This window comes from Crinia signifera, chromosome 5 (genome assembly GCF_055691185.1).
Source record: "Crinia signifera chromosome 5, ASM5569118v1, whole genome shotgun sequence".
Lineage (NCBI taxonomy): Eukaryota > Metazoa > Chordata > Amphibia > Anura > Myobatrachidae > Crinia > Crinia signifera.
Window position 1 is genome coordinate 280,489,046 of NC_139221.1, and position 15,672 is coordinate 280,504,717.

Consider the following 15,672-nt stretch of genomic DNA (forward strand, 5'->3'; position numbering starts at 1 on the left):
TCAAATAATACATACTCTATAGATGCACAAAAACGTACCCTAAAGGTATTTTCCTGGAATGTGGGGGGACTGAACTAGACAGTAAAAAGGAAACGAGTGGTAACTCAAATGAAAAGGTTTAATCCTGACATCATCTTCCTGCAGGAAACCCACTGGAAAGAGGGGGAGGGCACCATTTTAAGGGCACCATGGATAGGTCATTGTGTCTTGGCAAACATTTGTAGGAAGCTCAGGGGAGTAGCTATAATATTTCATAAGGATGTGCATTACTCAATTCTGTCAACCATTATTGATCCAAATGGTAGATATTTGATAGTGGATGTAGAATTGTGGGGGGGGGAATATACCCTGGTCAATATCTATGCCCCAAATAACGACCCCCAGGAATTCTTTAGCTCAGTAACAGGAATATTGACACAAAGTGTAAATTTCCCTATAATCATGGCTGGAGATCTCAATTCAGTGGAAAACCCCTGATTGACAGACAGCCCCCGCAGCAAATTAATCAAACCGTATGGACTCATTACCAATCCTTGAAGTCCTCTTTGCAACTTACAGACATATGGAGACTACAAAATACGACTGATAGGTCATATACTTTTCACTCAGCAGCACACAAATCTTGGTCGTGCATTGATGACGTGTTTTTTATAGCTGATCAGTTGGTCTCAAGGGTCATTGGGTCTGACATAAAATCAATAATAGTATCGGATCATGCCCCAAATACCCTTTCCCTAACACTCCCCCACACACATAAAGGCACTAGACAATGGCGCTTCCCAGCTTATCTATACAATTCTGAGAAGTTAAAAAATTCCTTATTAACTAAATGGATGGACTACCAGGACGATAATATTGATGCCTGGGATACCCCTACCATATTCTGGGAGCGTCAAAAACTGTCTTGAAAGCACATATCATAGACTACACAAATCCAGTCCACTCTCCTATGCCACATATAAGGAAGCCAAAAAACTCCTAGATTCTCCCCTACTAGAACAAGCAAAAAAGATGTCACCTACACAAAATACAAATTTTTCTGCTGGGGTAACAAGGCTGGAAAACTTTTAGCCACCATGTCAAAGCCCCGTTACAAAAAAGCAAATATAACAGCAATACGACACCCCTCCTCTGGTGATATACTAACTTCAACGCCAGACATCCTCACAGAATTTGAGACTTATTTTAAAACATTATACTCAGACCGACTGATAGACCCCACAAAACAAATCAACCTACTTGCAAATTTAAATCTTTCAAAGCTATCGCAAACACAAAGTGATGCAAGAACAGACCCTATTAAGATAGAGGAAGTCCTCGGGGGGGATCTCTTCTTCTCATTTAGGAAAGTCCCCAGGCCCCGACGGCATCTCTAACGAATATTATAAGTTGCTGAAACACTAAGTGGCACCCGCTCTGGTGGACTTGTTCAATGACCTATTTTTAAAATGCACCCCATTTCCACATTTAACCAATACAACTACAATTATAATACCTAAACCACAAAAAGATACCCAATTATTAGAATCATACAGACCTATTAGCTTGATTAACACTGATATCAAATTCCTGGCCAAGATAATTGCGGATAGGATACAAGTTATTCTACCTAGTCTCCTTTCGTCCAATCAGTTGGGGTTTATCCGTGGCAGACACTCAGTATGGTGTATCAGGACTGCCATTTCAGCAGTAGCAGCATCTTACCAGACCAAGACGCATAACAACATCTTATTAAGCCTGGACACGGTCAAGGCATTTGACTCGGTTCTTTGACCCCATCTTTTTAAAAGCTTGGAAATGAGAGGCTTCAACTTGGCCTTAATAAATTTCATAAAATCCCTATACACCTCCCCTATGACTCGCATTTAGTTAACAACCTATTCAGTGCCCCAATTGAAATGCATAGGGGAACCCGGCAAGGCTGCCCCTATCGCCTTTTTAATTTGGCTATAGACTCTTTTCTGCAAATATTGGAGGCCAACTCGATCTTCCAAGGAATATCAGTGGGATGTAAGAGGGTAAAACTTACTGCTTTCGCAGATGATGTGATGTTGTACATCTCCAACCCGAATGAATCCCTCCAGCACATTTTGAACTTTTCCAATCTTTCGAGGAAGTTTCGGGTTTCGCAATCAATATTGTACTTCTGGTGGAGGCCGGGGTGGTCGCATGCACGTGGAGCTCCGTGCTCCCACCCACGGAGCTCCACCACCCCTGGCCTCCGGAGCATCATGGCGGCGCGGCAGGGAGGGAAGGAGAAGGCAGAGGAGGCTGGCGGAGAAAGAAGACAGGTAGGAGGCAAGCGAGATGAGCTCCGAAGCGCCGATCGGCAGGAGGAGGCTGAGAGGAGTGCCGAGCGCGGGACGCAGCATCACCCGGCCGGAGGCGGGCAGCGCGGCAGCCCCCGGCAGTAGATCAACTCAGCACCATCCAGCACCCCCGGCCAGCGCTGCAGCCCCCAGGAGTAGATCAGCTCAGCACCCCCGGCAGCACCATCCAGCACCCCCGGCATCACCATCGATCACCTCCAGTGGAGGGCCCGGCACAGGTTAGGTCAGGACGCAGTGAGAGTGAGAGGATCAGCTCACTCAGTGACCCCCTCCCCCCGGCCAGGACAGGAGGCACATTGGCCATGGGGGCCCCGGCATGACACCCAGAGGCCGGCAGGATCACCCCCCCTTCCCTGGCGGTGCATGGGATTTCCGGCCTGCAGGCCGCATTAGCTCCGGGTGAAAGCAGTGGCACCCCCCTGGCCCCTTTGACTCTATGATTTTTTACACTATTTATTTGTTAGTGTTATCACATAATTTTTTCTCTTTTTATCACTTAATCACATTTTTCTTTTTAATAAATCATAACTCCCTTTTCCACATCACTGAATTCTAAGGTGCACTTTATTATGTGAAAGAAGACCTACCAACAGAGAGTATATATGTAGAAAATCAGTATCTTGAGTGCTCTCATAACATCACTGTCTCTATCACAAGCATCCAAATGCAGGTGACATATTTAATACACAGATTACTGGGCAGCACAATCGCCAAGCATATTCCATAATAACGAACGCTAAATAGATATGTGACACCAAATTGAGGGAGTGACAATACAAACTTACCAACCTAGGGAGAGTATGAACTCCAATCAGGAGAAGACATAATTAGTGCAACAACTGTTCCATAGATTTAAACCATATAAAACAGACCGCAATTAAGACATGCACATTCCGGGGCGCCGGGATACAACACACAGATGGACGGGTAACGTCCAAGAGAGTTACCATTGGCGTATAGAAAACACGTGACCAATCACGTGGTACAGGCAGCGGCAGCAGCATAATGCCGCACAGTAATGACACGTAGCCAGTGACTCGCGTCATTGGCTAAACAAGCAACACGTGACCCACAATACTTGGAAATGATTGGTGGGACACCGCAATAAAGATCAGACAGCGGAGATCAATCGTTTGGCTAGCTTGAAGAAGCACCTAAGTGCGAAACACGTGTTCTAGACCCGTGTTAGGCAGGTGTAATAGGATGTAAATTGTATCTACTATTATTTGTTGTTATATTATTTTCCACCCTTTGTTCACCCACAACGCTAGTCGCTCTGACCCACTGCTAGTAACAAGTGAACTAATACAGCTCACGCAATCTACCTATTTAGGTAGATAAGAATTCCAACTAAGCATATGTATGGCATAAACAATCTACCTATAGTGCACACCCAAACGTCCATCTAAGGGGTGTAGCGCAAACAGGTGCAGCAGGCACAACTGAATAAAGTGCCTACAACCAATACTATTAAACCATACACACAATATAAAATTGCAATACAGTTGCCCCAAAAATCGGCACTGAAAATAGAGCATACCTATTAAGAGATACACACAATATAATTATACACCAGTAGGTGTCAGTAGCGACTAGGAGGAATATAACAAAGTGTACTCAATACTGTTATACTTAAACCCTGGGCAAACCGCCAAAATCAGGGAATAACAAAGTATCCACTGAATCATTAAAAGAAGTCACATGCACACTTTGGGAAGTGTGCAATACATGCAGTTAGAATCTATACACAGTATCAAATCCCATAACAATACTGTATTCAAATAGAAATCTGGGATAAATACAGTGTAACACTACACAATACTGTACTGGGAAATAAAAGCCCAAAATAAAAGCTTGAGTCACAAATTGTATTAAAACTGCCATATGCTGATTATAACACAGCTTAAAAGGCATAGCTAACAAATCTGAGGAGGATATTAATTCGGGTATATAACAACAGAGTGACACAGAGCCAGACTTGCGGCCAGATCACACACCCGATATACACACCGCCATTTGCCAAATGCTGATACATAACAGCTAAATAGGCAATAATAATAACAAATTTGAATACGGCACATGACATCTATTAGAGCCTAATATATGGCCAAGTCACATAGCCCATTCAAATACAATTATATCGCTCCACAGACTAAACAAGTATAGGTGACAGAGTGTGATATAGAGCCAATTCTATGGCCAAAACACTTATTCAAGTGTAATATAGAGCCGAACTTAAGGCCAAAACACTTACCAGTATAGTATATAAAAACCGTAAATAATATCTTGATATAATATATATCTAACTGCATTATCTTCTATATATATAAAAAAATCCAGTGGTGTGTCAGCTGGACATAGGGGTTGGTAAAATAAGTGATTTCATTCACTACCAAGAAAAAAGCACCGAAAACCAACTGTCATATTCCCTTATAACAACAGGGAGAACAATAACAGTATATTGAAAACATAACAAAAGTGGAAACACAGAAATTATCTATATGCGGGAATACCACCCGACTGTCAAATAAAATCAAAACATCCTATGAAACCTGCCTACACGTTTTAAAAATTCTGTCCAACACCAATTTTCTTTTCTTATCACTGTGTATATATGTATGTTGGGATATTTTAACCTCTTCAATTTTCGCACACTTTTTGTGGCTTACCCCGTGTCACAGTTCATAACATTAAAGACGATAGGGGTTCCCACAATTTTATATATATAAAAATATAAAAAGAAAATTATTTGAGCAATGATATTTTTGTAAAACCAGGAGTGCGTCCACAATAACTGTCTTTTTTCTTCTCCTCAATACTTTTGACTACTGACTTACAGTTGGTCAGGATAGCACCCCCGCTACATGTCAAATTAAATTATATAGCGGTGAATACCCGATAATACAGGGTATAACATAACCACTGAGTGCAGACTCCAGAACCCTACCTGTTCTCCCTTTGACTCTCCCCCAGCCTCACTGACTCTCCCCCCTTGCTACCCGCGCTACGCACGCTGGCCCTCCCTACAGGAAGATGACGCCGCAAACGGCTGCCTAGGACCTGTGCACTCAGCTATATGTAACTCTGTTTCTCCCATGTGATAACTGTACTGTCTCTGCTATAACTACTGTCCCTGCTCATATTGTTACCTACCTGGCGGCTGCAACGACCAGTGGTGCCGCTGATGGCTGCCTAGGCGCTGTGCAGCTCAGCGGGTATGTGTGCCCTGTGTGATAACTGTACCATCTCTGCTTGTATTGTTACCTACCTGGCTGCTGCAGTGACCAGTGGCGCCACTGATGGCTGCCTAGGCTCTGTGCAGCTCGGAGGGTATGTGTGCCCTGTGTGATAACTGTACTGTCCCTGCTTATATTGTTACCTACCTGGCTACTGCAATGACCAGTGGCGCCGCTGATGGCTGCCTAGGCGCTGTGCAGCTCGGCAGGTATGTGTGCCCTGTGTGATAACTGTACTGTCCCTGCTTATATTGTTACCTACCTGGCTGCTGCAACGACCAGTGGTGCCACTGATGGCTGCCTAGGCACTGTGCAGCTCGGCGGGCATGTGTTCCCACATGTAATGTCTTAATGTAATGTGTCCCCCCCTTCATCCCTGCTTGATGCTGCACTGTAATCCACAAAAAATTCCTAGTGTACGCAAGCATACATGGCCAATAAAGTTGATTCTATTCTATTCTATTCTATATGCAGAAATCAGTGGCCCCATTAACTCCACGACCCTTACCGATGGAATTTTTAGTAGCCCACCTTTCAAGTGGGCTACTAACTCATTACATACCTGGGGACCCAAACACCAAGACATTTATCTAATCTTTATAAATTAAACTATACCCCGATATTTCAACAAATACAAGCGGAACTGATCAGCTGGAAAAATCTACCCCTATCTTACTTGGGGCGCATAAGCCTCACTAAAATGATAACTTTCCCTCAACTAATTTATCTGTTACAGGCTTAACCCCTATACATATCCCCAAAAGATATTCAGTTGGTTTATAGAAATATGAGACAATTCATTTGGGGAGGAGGGAGACCTAAATTAGGCCTAATAAAGATACAACAGCCTAAATGGAATGGAGGAGTGGGCTTTCCAGACATTAGACAATACAACAAAGCTGCCATGTTTCGCTATTTATCAGATTGGATCTCAGGACATGACCTTTATACATGTACGTCGCTTAAAAGATAAATGGTTGAGGGGGTTGTCTATTAACATTCGTTCATTTAAATGACCAATAAATCCCTACCCACATCAAAGAGAACCCATTACACCCAAAAAAGTGGCATTGGGTAAGACACCAAGCAGGCCTAAACTCCCACAAAAAAATACATCTCCCCTTTTGAAATATCTTGACTTCCAGGAGGGTCAGGCTACATACAGTACCCATTCAATATTATGGAGAGCAGGTGGACTCAACACCATTGGATCTCTGGTTGACAGGACTTTGCGCAGACCTTTAACATATACTGAGGCGGTGGAAAAACATAAATGCTTAACAGGCTGCTCCCTGGCCTTCCTCCAGGCTTAGCACTACGTTACATCAGTGGTCCGTCACTTCTCTGAGAAGGACTGGACCACTACCATAGACGTCCTCTTATCACAGCCTCCCTTAGAAAAAAAAGCCATCTCCTGCTATTACCAACATTTTAGAACAATTTTAGATTACTCCACATCTAAGCAAGGAAAAGAGAGCACTTTTCTTTTTATTTTCTTTCTTTTATGTTTGATTGATGTGAATTCCTATATGTTCATTCTGTTTAACATTTGAATGGAAATGTACATCAATATGTTATACATTGCTATACTATCAATATGTTGCGATAAAGATAGAACTCTACGTCTTATTTATGCTACTATACTGTATGTATCCATATAAACGAGAGAGATGGAGAAGGATCATATCACTTTTTATTTCAAATTACTGATGTATTTAACAATACTTATACTTTTACTGTACAACAATATATATATATATGTATATATATATATATATATATATATATATATATATATTTGTGTGTATTTCATGTGTTTGATCTGTTTATACAACATAAATCCATTTTGTGTTCACACATGAGATACCTCATTGAAATATAAAAATGTTCCAAAATATGGAATAATCCATTATCCAAAATGCTTCTGATCCAGAGCATTCTGGATAAGGGATACTCAGCCTGTAGTTAATTTATGTATAATGAGTAAAAACTGACTAAGGTAAACAGAATGCTTAAAAGTACTAGTTTAGTAAATTATAACGATTTAGAGTGAAAAGCATAGAATAAAACAGCTGCATATACATTACCTAGTGCGATATTATTTAACAGGACCCCAGACGTGCCAATGCCCACAAAACATCTCAGCACTATATAGATGGAAAAATTTGTAACAAATGCCGCTCCAACACCAAAAGCCAACATCAATAAAATTGAAATTAATATAACAGGGCGCCTCCCAATCCTTTAAAAAGCAACAAAATATGTAATCATTGCATAAATGTATGGATAGACGTATTAGCAATATGTAGGCAACATGTTACTTAAACACCTGGGGAAGAATAATAATTAATATAAATTTGCAAATTACATAAAATATTATCAAAATAACATAAAACAAAGTAAACAGATGCTTTTTTCAAAATGTTGGCACCATAAAAAAATAAGGTTCACCATAAAAAAAACATAAAAAAACATAAACACCTGGGGAAGAATAATAATTAATATAAATTTGCAAATGACATAAAATATTATCAAAATAACATAAAACAAAGTAAACAGATGCTTTTTTCAAAATGTTGGCACCATAAAAAAATAAGGTTCACCATAAAAAAAAAAAAACGGTTGTATAGCTAGCATAACAAATTTAAGGGGCTATGCAATCTGGGATCACGGCTGTCGATCCCCGCCGTCAGCCGTGATCCTGGCCTGTTTGCAGTCAGATCGACCGCATAACGACAGACGGGATTCAATGTCCCGTCTGCCGATGGGCACAAAGGGGGCGTGGCCACGAAAACGTGCGTGGTTTGTCAATCTGCGGCCTGGATCACGACAATCCACGGCCGTTATTGGCAGAACGGGCCGGACAGCTTCTGAAGTCTGGCCCGTTCTGCCGTGATCCCGCATCAATGCTGTCGTTAATTTACCACCTTGGAAATAGCGGCGGCACATTGCATACCCCCGAAAGTATTGATTTCACATTCACTAACGCATAATCAAATTTTAATTTTTGTCTTGCCAGTAAGGCAGTGGGTCCTAAACTGGGTTTAATGGTCCAAAATAAATGATGGTCCATGTGATAGGCAAAACCAGTGCTGGTGGCTGCCAATCATCTGTGGACAAACAGAAAGGAATCCTTTCCCTTACCACATAACTGACCCTAAGGATGACCTTTAAGCACAATTTACATAATTATAATGTTTTCTAAATTTCTCAATAGGAAACTTTTGGTGAAAAAAGGCTGATACAGCAGGGTGCTGTGATTCGGGGATTGCATAATGGCCCTTATTCTGGTTGACTCGCTCGGGCACAAATTTGCACCTTTGCAGGTCAACCAGAACCTGCCCTGCGAAAGCTGGTCCAACCCCCCCTTCACACGCCGTATTCGTTCTCCCTCCATACGAATGGATGTTTTACATAAACATCCATTCACATGCCAGTGGGAACCTCCCTCATCTTTTGATGGTCGCCGACCATCGAATGATGGGGAAGGAGCATGCATATGTAAGGGTGGTCCAGACCAATCGTACAGATGCGTGTAGATTTCCAGGGCAGTTGATATCTGGTTATGTCAGCTGTCCGCCCCCCGCACGTTTGCCATGAACACGAATTAGCATGTGTACACCCAGCTGTTTTTTTTTTGCATGCTAATGGCCCAGGCCGGCTCTTCACCCCCGCTCGAAAGGCAGGGAGCGTGCACTCGCAGATTTTGTGCCAGGTTTGCATGCTCCCAGCGTTTGCACATCGGTCCGGTGCGAATTCGCACCCGACCGAGTCAACCTGAATAAGGGCCAATGTGTATGGCCCATACCTTACTGTGCAGACCAATTTTCATATAATGCATAAATGCTAACAAGAATAATTACTGTGTACATTCCAAGTCAAATAAGTGTAAAAAAAAAAAAAAAGAAAAATCATTATTTCTTGGGAAATTATAGTATTATTTAGGTGGTAAAAGTTTGGTCTCATTTTAATAGAAACATAATGATTAGATATAAAGTATGTGATTCTACATGATTAACTGCTATGATTCTTACCTGTCACCTAAATGACCAAAAATAAGTGATCCGATGAGGTTTCCCAACATGTAAATTGACTGAGAGAGATTAATCTGATCCTGTCTGTGGCACACCAAGTCAAACTTAAACAAGAGAAATATAAAAAAGCTTTTCATTGGTGCACTGACGTCATGTGACATTATATCGCCATGTGTATAGTAAACAAACAGTATCTCTATTATTATTATTAACAACAGATATATTGATTTTTAAATAGAAATAACCAATGTGTCGCAATAACTGAAGAAGTAACCATATAAAAATCTGAAACAAACTGGATGGGCAATCAATATGGGCCTAATTAGATACACAGCTGTTTTTCTTATTATAGATTTATATAGTTGCCAAGGCAAGAAGAGGACTAGTGTAGTGACTTCACCTCATCACTGCCTGCTCTTTCCTAATGTTATGCAGTCAGAATAGGCCCGCAACAGATCCCTATATGTGTACGGACAATGTTGGGAGGTATTCATTTGATTTTTGGAGAGACCGCGCCCCCCCCCCCCCACCCCCACCCCCCCATTGGGGCTGCTTCAAGATATTTTCCGGGCTGGTTTCAATAGCCAATCCACCCCTGCCCATACACATGTTTTTAGCAGCAGTACAAAGGGAGCTGCATGTGTATTAGCCTAGGGCACCTGGGATCTTTAATCAGGCCCTTGTTAGGCACTAGGGGGAGGTAAATGCTACATGGGGGACAGTTAGGGACAGGCTGCAAGGTATGGTGTGTGGTGGTTAGGGTTAAGCTGCGGAAGCGGATGGTTAGAGTTTGGCTGGGGGAGTGGTGGGCTAGGTTTAGGCTGCGGGAGTTGTGGGTTAGGGTTAGAATTAGGGGCAGGGTTAAAAAAATCTGTAGTTTTTTTTATAATGGGTGCATTATAACGGGGCCACTGTGCACCCATTTTATTTAATGCTTACTTCTCCAGAGACCCACAGCAATGGCACAAGCACTGTGGAAATCTCCGGAAAAATGTCCCCCATGCCATTTTTCCGCAGAGTTACACATGTACGTTAGAGTCAGCTCCCTCGAGTGCTCGGACTCTAGGGGAGGAGGGGGCACAGACGGCGGAGACTTCACATCGGCTTCCGCCTCTCTTAAAATGCCTATGGATAAAATACTTACAAAGATCCATGACCTTGACCATCAGGGATGCTGCTATTGGCATTTTGGCCATAGGGATCCCAATTACCCAGACTTTGTGACTAACCTCTTCTAACCTATTATAAGTATAATTATGTATGCACCTTTGGGTTGATTCACAGGTGTATGCTACAGTATATATGCCGCTTTTTCTTTGTTTGTAGTAGCGGTGTTAAAATATGCAAAAGCAGCAAAAGATGTTTTGCTTTAAAAGACACTCACTGCTGCCTTCTGTGATCCGCTGCTGCGTACAAGGATGCAGCATCAGACCAACTGCATGACCACTGAACATCTGAGTTGTGCACTTGATTGTATGCATTTTTGGTACTTGTGTATTTTGGCGGCGCCCGATTTCAGCATTGTGCGATGAACGTATCGCATCGCATGCCATGTACCCGATGGCATGCGATGCGATACGATTTTGACCCCCTATGCGATGAAAAATCGTATAAGCACCCTAAAGGGTGCTTTTGAGCACCCTAATGGGTGCTTACAATGTGAAATGCACCCCCACGCCACCCCCCCACTATAAACGTGAACCCGAAGCGTGGCGAGCGCAGCGGTACGCGTCCTACGACCTTTTCATACCCCCACTATCCACGTCGGTGTGGAGTTGAGAATAGAAAGTGTGGCGAGCGCAGCGAGCCACTGAGCCCGAAGCGTGGCGAGTGCAGCGAGCCCCGCGAGGGGACGCGGATACCTTCACAGGTATACACGTCCCCTGGCGGGCTTCACAGGTGTCCGCGTGGCTCGCCACGCGGACACCTGTGAAGCCCGCCAGGGGACGCGGATACCTGTGAAGGTATCCGCGTCCCCTCGCCACACTTTCTATTCTCAACTCCACGCTGACGTGGATAGTGGGGGTATGAAAAGGTCGTAGGATGCGTACCACCGCCGCCGTTCGCCACGCTTCGGGTTCACGTTTATAGTAGGGGGGGGGTGGCGTGGGGGTGCATTAACATTGTATAAGCACCCATTAGGGTGCTTATACAATTTTTAATCGCATCGCATCGTATGGCATTGTATGCCATGTACAATGGCATACAATTTGAAAATTGTATGCCATCGTACACTATGGCACAAAATCGCGTCGCATCGCATGCGTTATGGTATACGATGCGATGGGCGCCGCCAAAATACACAAGTACCGCATTTTTAAGGGGAAATTTGACGCGATGCGCGGGCACGCCGGTCGAATGTCGGGTCTCAAGTTCTTATGTGCTGCACATAATCTCTATATCTATCGAATCGCAGGAGAGATCGCATATGGTTTTCAACCACATGCAATGCTCGAATACAATCCGCAGGTGGGGGGCGGAGGGAACGCTTTTTCATCGGCGTGGGGATAGGGAGAGGGGGCCAGAGGGGCCGCTGGCGGTGTGGGAGACTACGTGCAGAGGGCGGCGTTATGTAGAGCAAGAAGTAGCGCTAGTGGGTGGCGGGGGTCTGTCAGCGGTGGCTGCAGAAGTGTTTAAAACACTTGGCAGCCCTCTGATTGGCAGAGCTATCTCAGCCAATCAGAGGGCTGCCTAGTGTTTAAACAATTCTGCCACCACCACTGACTGACCCCCGCTGCCCGTTATGCTGCTAGCGCTTCTTGCTTGCCCTCTTCCAGCACCCGATGTGCCATCTCAAGATGGCATGCGACATTGGGTGCTGCAAAGGAGGCACTTTAGCACCACAAGATGCAATCGGGTTCGATGGACATCGCACTGCGATGTCGCATCGAATACCATCGCACAAGTTTATGGGCAGCATAAGTTTCAGGTCACTCAGGGTCATAATGCGAGAGAAGTCACATTCAAGAATTCAACTGGCTGCAGAATGCCCAGAAAACAGCCCTCGGGTTGACATAGCTCTGAAAGAGGCAACTTGCCATATTTTGTGTAATAATGAATGATGTGAATGAGCAATGCAGGCAGGAGTATAAGGATGACAAATAATGTGTATTATACATGGTGGGGGAGTATGGGAGACTATACTGTAGATAGGTGCATACAGTACATTCTGTGATTAAGGATGGTCAGTGACTGATGGGTACATACAGTAATTAGGTCTGTGATTAGGGACTGTCAGTGATTGATGGTACACAATTAGATGTAATAATAATTAGATGTATGCAGAGTATTACCTGGAAGTTGTGTTTTTTTCTGAAGACAGATTTATTTTTGAAAACCACTATTTTGTGATGGGTATAATCAGAATCAGACTGGTTTCAGAGGTATTGATGGTATCGGCTGCCAGACCACGTATGCCAGGACAATGTTTAGAGACACCGAGCTCTCAGCACCTGCTCCTGCACCAGAGGCAGAACTCTGGGAGGCAATGCAGTCATCTGCCACCGGGCTTCTGCTCCCAGGGGGGCACCTCTTCTTCCCTGCGAGTTTAAATGAATTAAAAGCCATCTATATCACTTCTGTGGCTGACTTCCCTTCCCAACCCAACATCATTTTTGCAAGTGTCACACTCTGTGTTAGAACCCATGACCTGTTTTATTGGAGACAGACACCTTACTGATTAAGCTATTTGGGGGGCACCAATATTTATCTTGCCTCCAGGCAATTGGGACAAACTTACGCCACTGTCCTGCACATATAGTTGGCATCGGCGATCGTGCAGATGCAGAGATCCTGGTGTCTTTAAATATTGTCCTGGACTGGCAATGGATCCCACCAATACCCATGTCCGCCGGTCCCATTCTAGGTATAACTCCAGACTTTGCTAGCCAGGTTATTTACATTATCAATCATGTTTCAGCAGTTGGTCTAAAACTGGGTACACACAAGACGATATGGCATCGAAATCAACATTCTCTGATTGAGCTGCATGTAATGATGACAGGGGATTTCACCATCGTACGTACACAGTAGATTATTTTACGAATATGTCATCAAATTTGTTTTAAAAAATTGTCTAGTCCGTACCAAGCAGAGGACTACTGGAATCTTCCTTACGTTGGTACTGAAGGTGACCTACAAAGTGGGACATATAGATGCACCAGCCCTGGTTCAGCAACAGATATCTATAACGTTTAAAGGTGTACTGACCCCATGTACTATGGGTTATATTGCCAGTGCCGGTTCTAAATTATACATGAAACATTTTAGTGGACAATTGTTTACAGACCTCGGTGACCAGTGTTGGCTTGATATGCGACATATCATACACCCATCCATTCTGGCACGCAATTGTGCTGTTCAGTCCGTATCTTTGTATTGATTCTATGTCCCAATCCTCTGGACTGTACATCAGGCATTGCTCATACGCCCCATGTGAATCAAGTGGGATGGTTAAATTCAGCTGCACATCCTCAGTGAGGTTTGGGGCTTTCTCAAGGATCCAGTCGGTATTGCAGTGGTGAGGAACGGGTATTCCCATAAACACCTGCCCAAACATGTGGAAGGCATTGAAAAAACTAAGGAAACAAATCATAAACACCAAACATTTTTGAAAGCGTCCAAATTCTCCGATGTGCTTTAGGATTTCCCCAAAGTCCGTCATTGTCATCTGGTTCAAAGCAGTGCGAGGCACTTCACTGACAGTGAGAAATTAATGGTTAACCTTATCCCAAGAGACACCTGTACTAAGTCAAAGTCCCAGATATACATATATAGGTGCACAACATATGTACAGTACACAATGTAAAGATGTAAACATTTCCTTCTATAAACATGACTACTATCTGCCCACTTAAGAAACCAGTACCAGACTCACACAGCCAGCAGGCTAATGCCACAGCCATTTTATACAAGCTCCCCCCAGCCAAACCATCAACCTTTGGCTGGTAAGTGCTGGACAGGACCCTGGGGGGAGGAAAGATCCCCCCAATAATGGTTCCACCCGTCCAGGGCCCCCCGGCCCAGGTTGAAGCCCAAGGTTGTCCCCAGCCCCCCAGGGTTGTGAGGGATGGTACCAATAAATTGTAAAAAATAGAGTAAAGTATTTGTTTCTGTTGTGGAACAACAATTTCCAGCAAGCCTCCCCCACATGTAGGATTTGGAGAACCACAAGTCCCAGCATGTGGGGCATTTATGGGCTTGCTGGTTCTTGTAGTCCACAACAGAACAAATACATAATAAAAAACACACACCGTAATAAAGTATAACTTTAATACAAACTACATACATACTTACCTTATCAATGTAGGCCTGTCCTCTTCTCCAGTAGAATCCACATCAGAACCTGTAAATAAAATCATACATAAAATCATACTCACCATCCCATCCAGAGAAGATCAGATCCTCTTCAGTCCAATTAGCATCCAGGGTTAAAAAAAATAAACTGAATACCCGGCTCCAGCGGACCGAGGGACCTGCAAGTGTGTTGACACTCGCAGTTCCTCCCCGAGAATGAGGGAATCTACGGTGACGTAAGTAACCAGATCTTCCCTCAGACAATGGAGTGGGATCCCTGGGAGCTCCGCACCTGATTGGCGGCTGCACCGCTCCATAGATGCGCATCCTACAAAATTTTAACATGGGTGTCTATGGGCGGTTCTCATCATTCTTCTGAATTGAGGGTAATGTTCACTGTGCATCTAGAAGTGTAGGAGTACATTGTACAATGGGGTTTTCCCCATTTATAAAAGCCAATCCTTCTGTAACACATCAACTGGTGTTGATGTGTTTTGTTATTAATTGACTAGGGGCCAAAATAATTTTGAGAGATTTGCTTTTTCTATATCATGGAAGAAGCAGTGGGGAGAATAGTTTTAAGAATAGTGTCCTGTTTTAAGAGTTTATAGTTCTTATTAATAGAGATGTGCAGGTTCGTATTTACCCGGATCTCAAAATGGGATCTTATTGGCTATTGGCTGTCACATGTTTTGACTCCAAATCATGTGACAGCTGGATAGCCAATAAGATCCCGTTTTGAGATCCGGGCAAATCCGGTAATTTGTCTAATCTTAT

At 43.5% G+C, this 15,672-nt stretch overlaps 1 protein-coding gene across 1 annotated transcript in view; it reads right to left on the reverse strand.

Moving 5' to 3' along the window:
- Positions 1 to 14,263, reverse strand: part of LOC146079716 (solute carrier family 22 member 13-like) — a 33,015-nt gene extending 18,752 nt beyond the window's left edge. Inside the window, exons 1-3 of the mRNA XM_083186376.1 lie at positions 13,889 to 14,263; positions 9,601 to 9,704; positions 7,654 to 7,808 (exon numbers count right to left, since the gene is read on the reverse strand). Of these exons, the coding sequence (XP_083042502.1) occupies positions 7,654 to 7,808; positions 9,601 to 9,704; positions 13,889 to 14,263 (634 nt within the window). The remainder of the gene's footprint in view (positions 1 to 7,653; positions 7,809 to 9,600; positions 9,705 to 13,888) is intronic.
- Between the last annotated feature and the right edge of the window lie 1,409 nt (positions 14,264 to 15,672).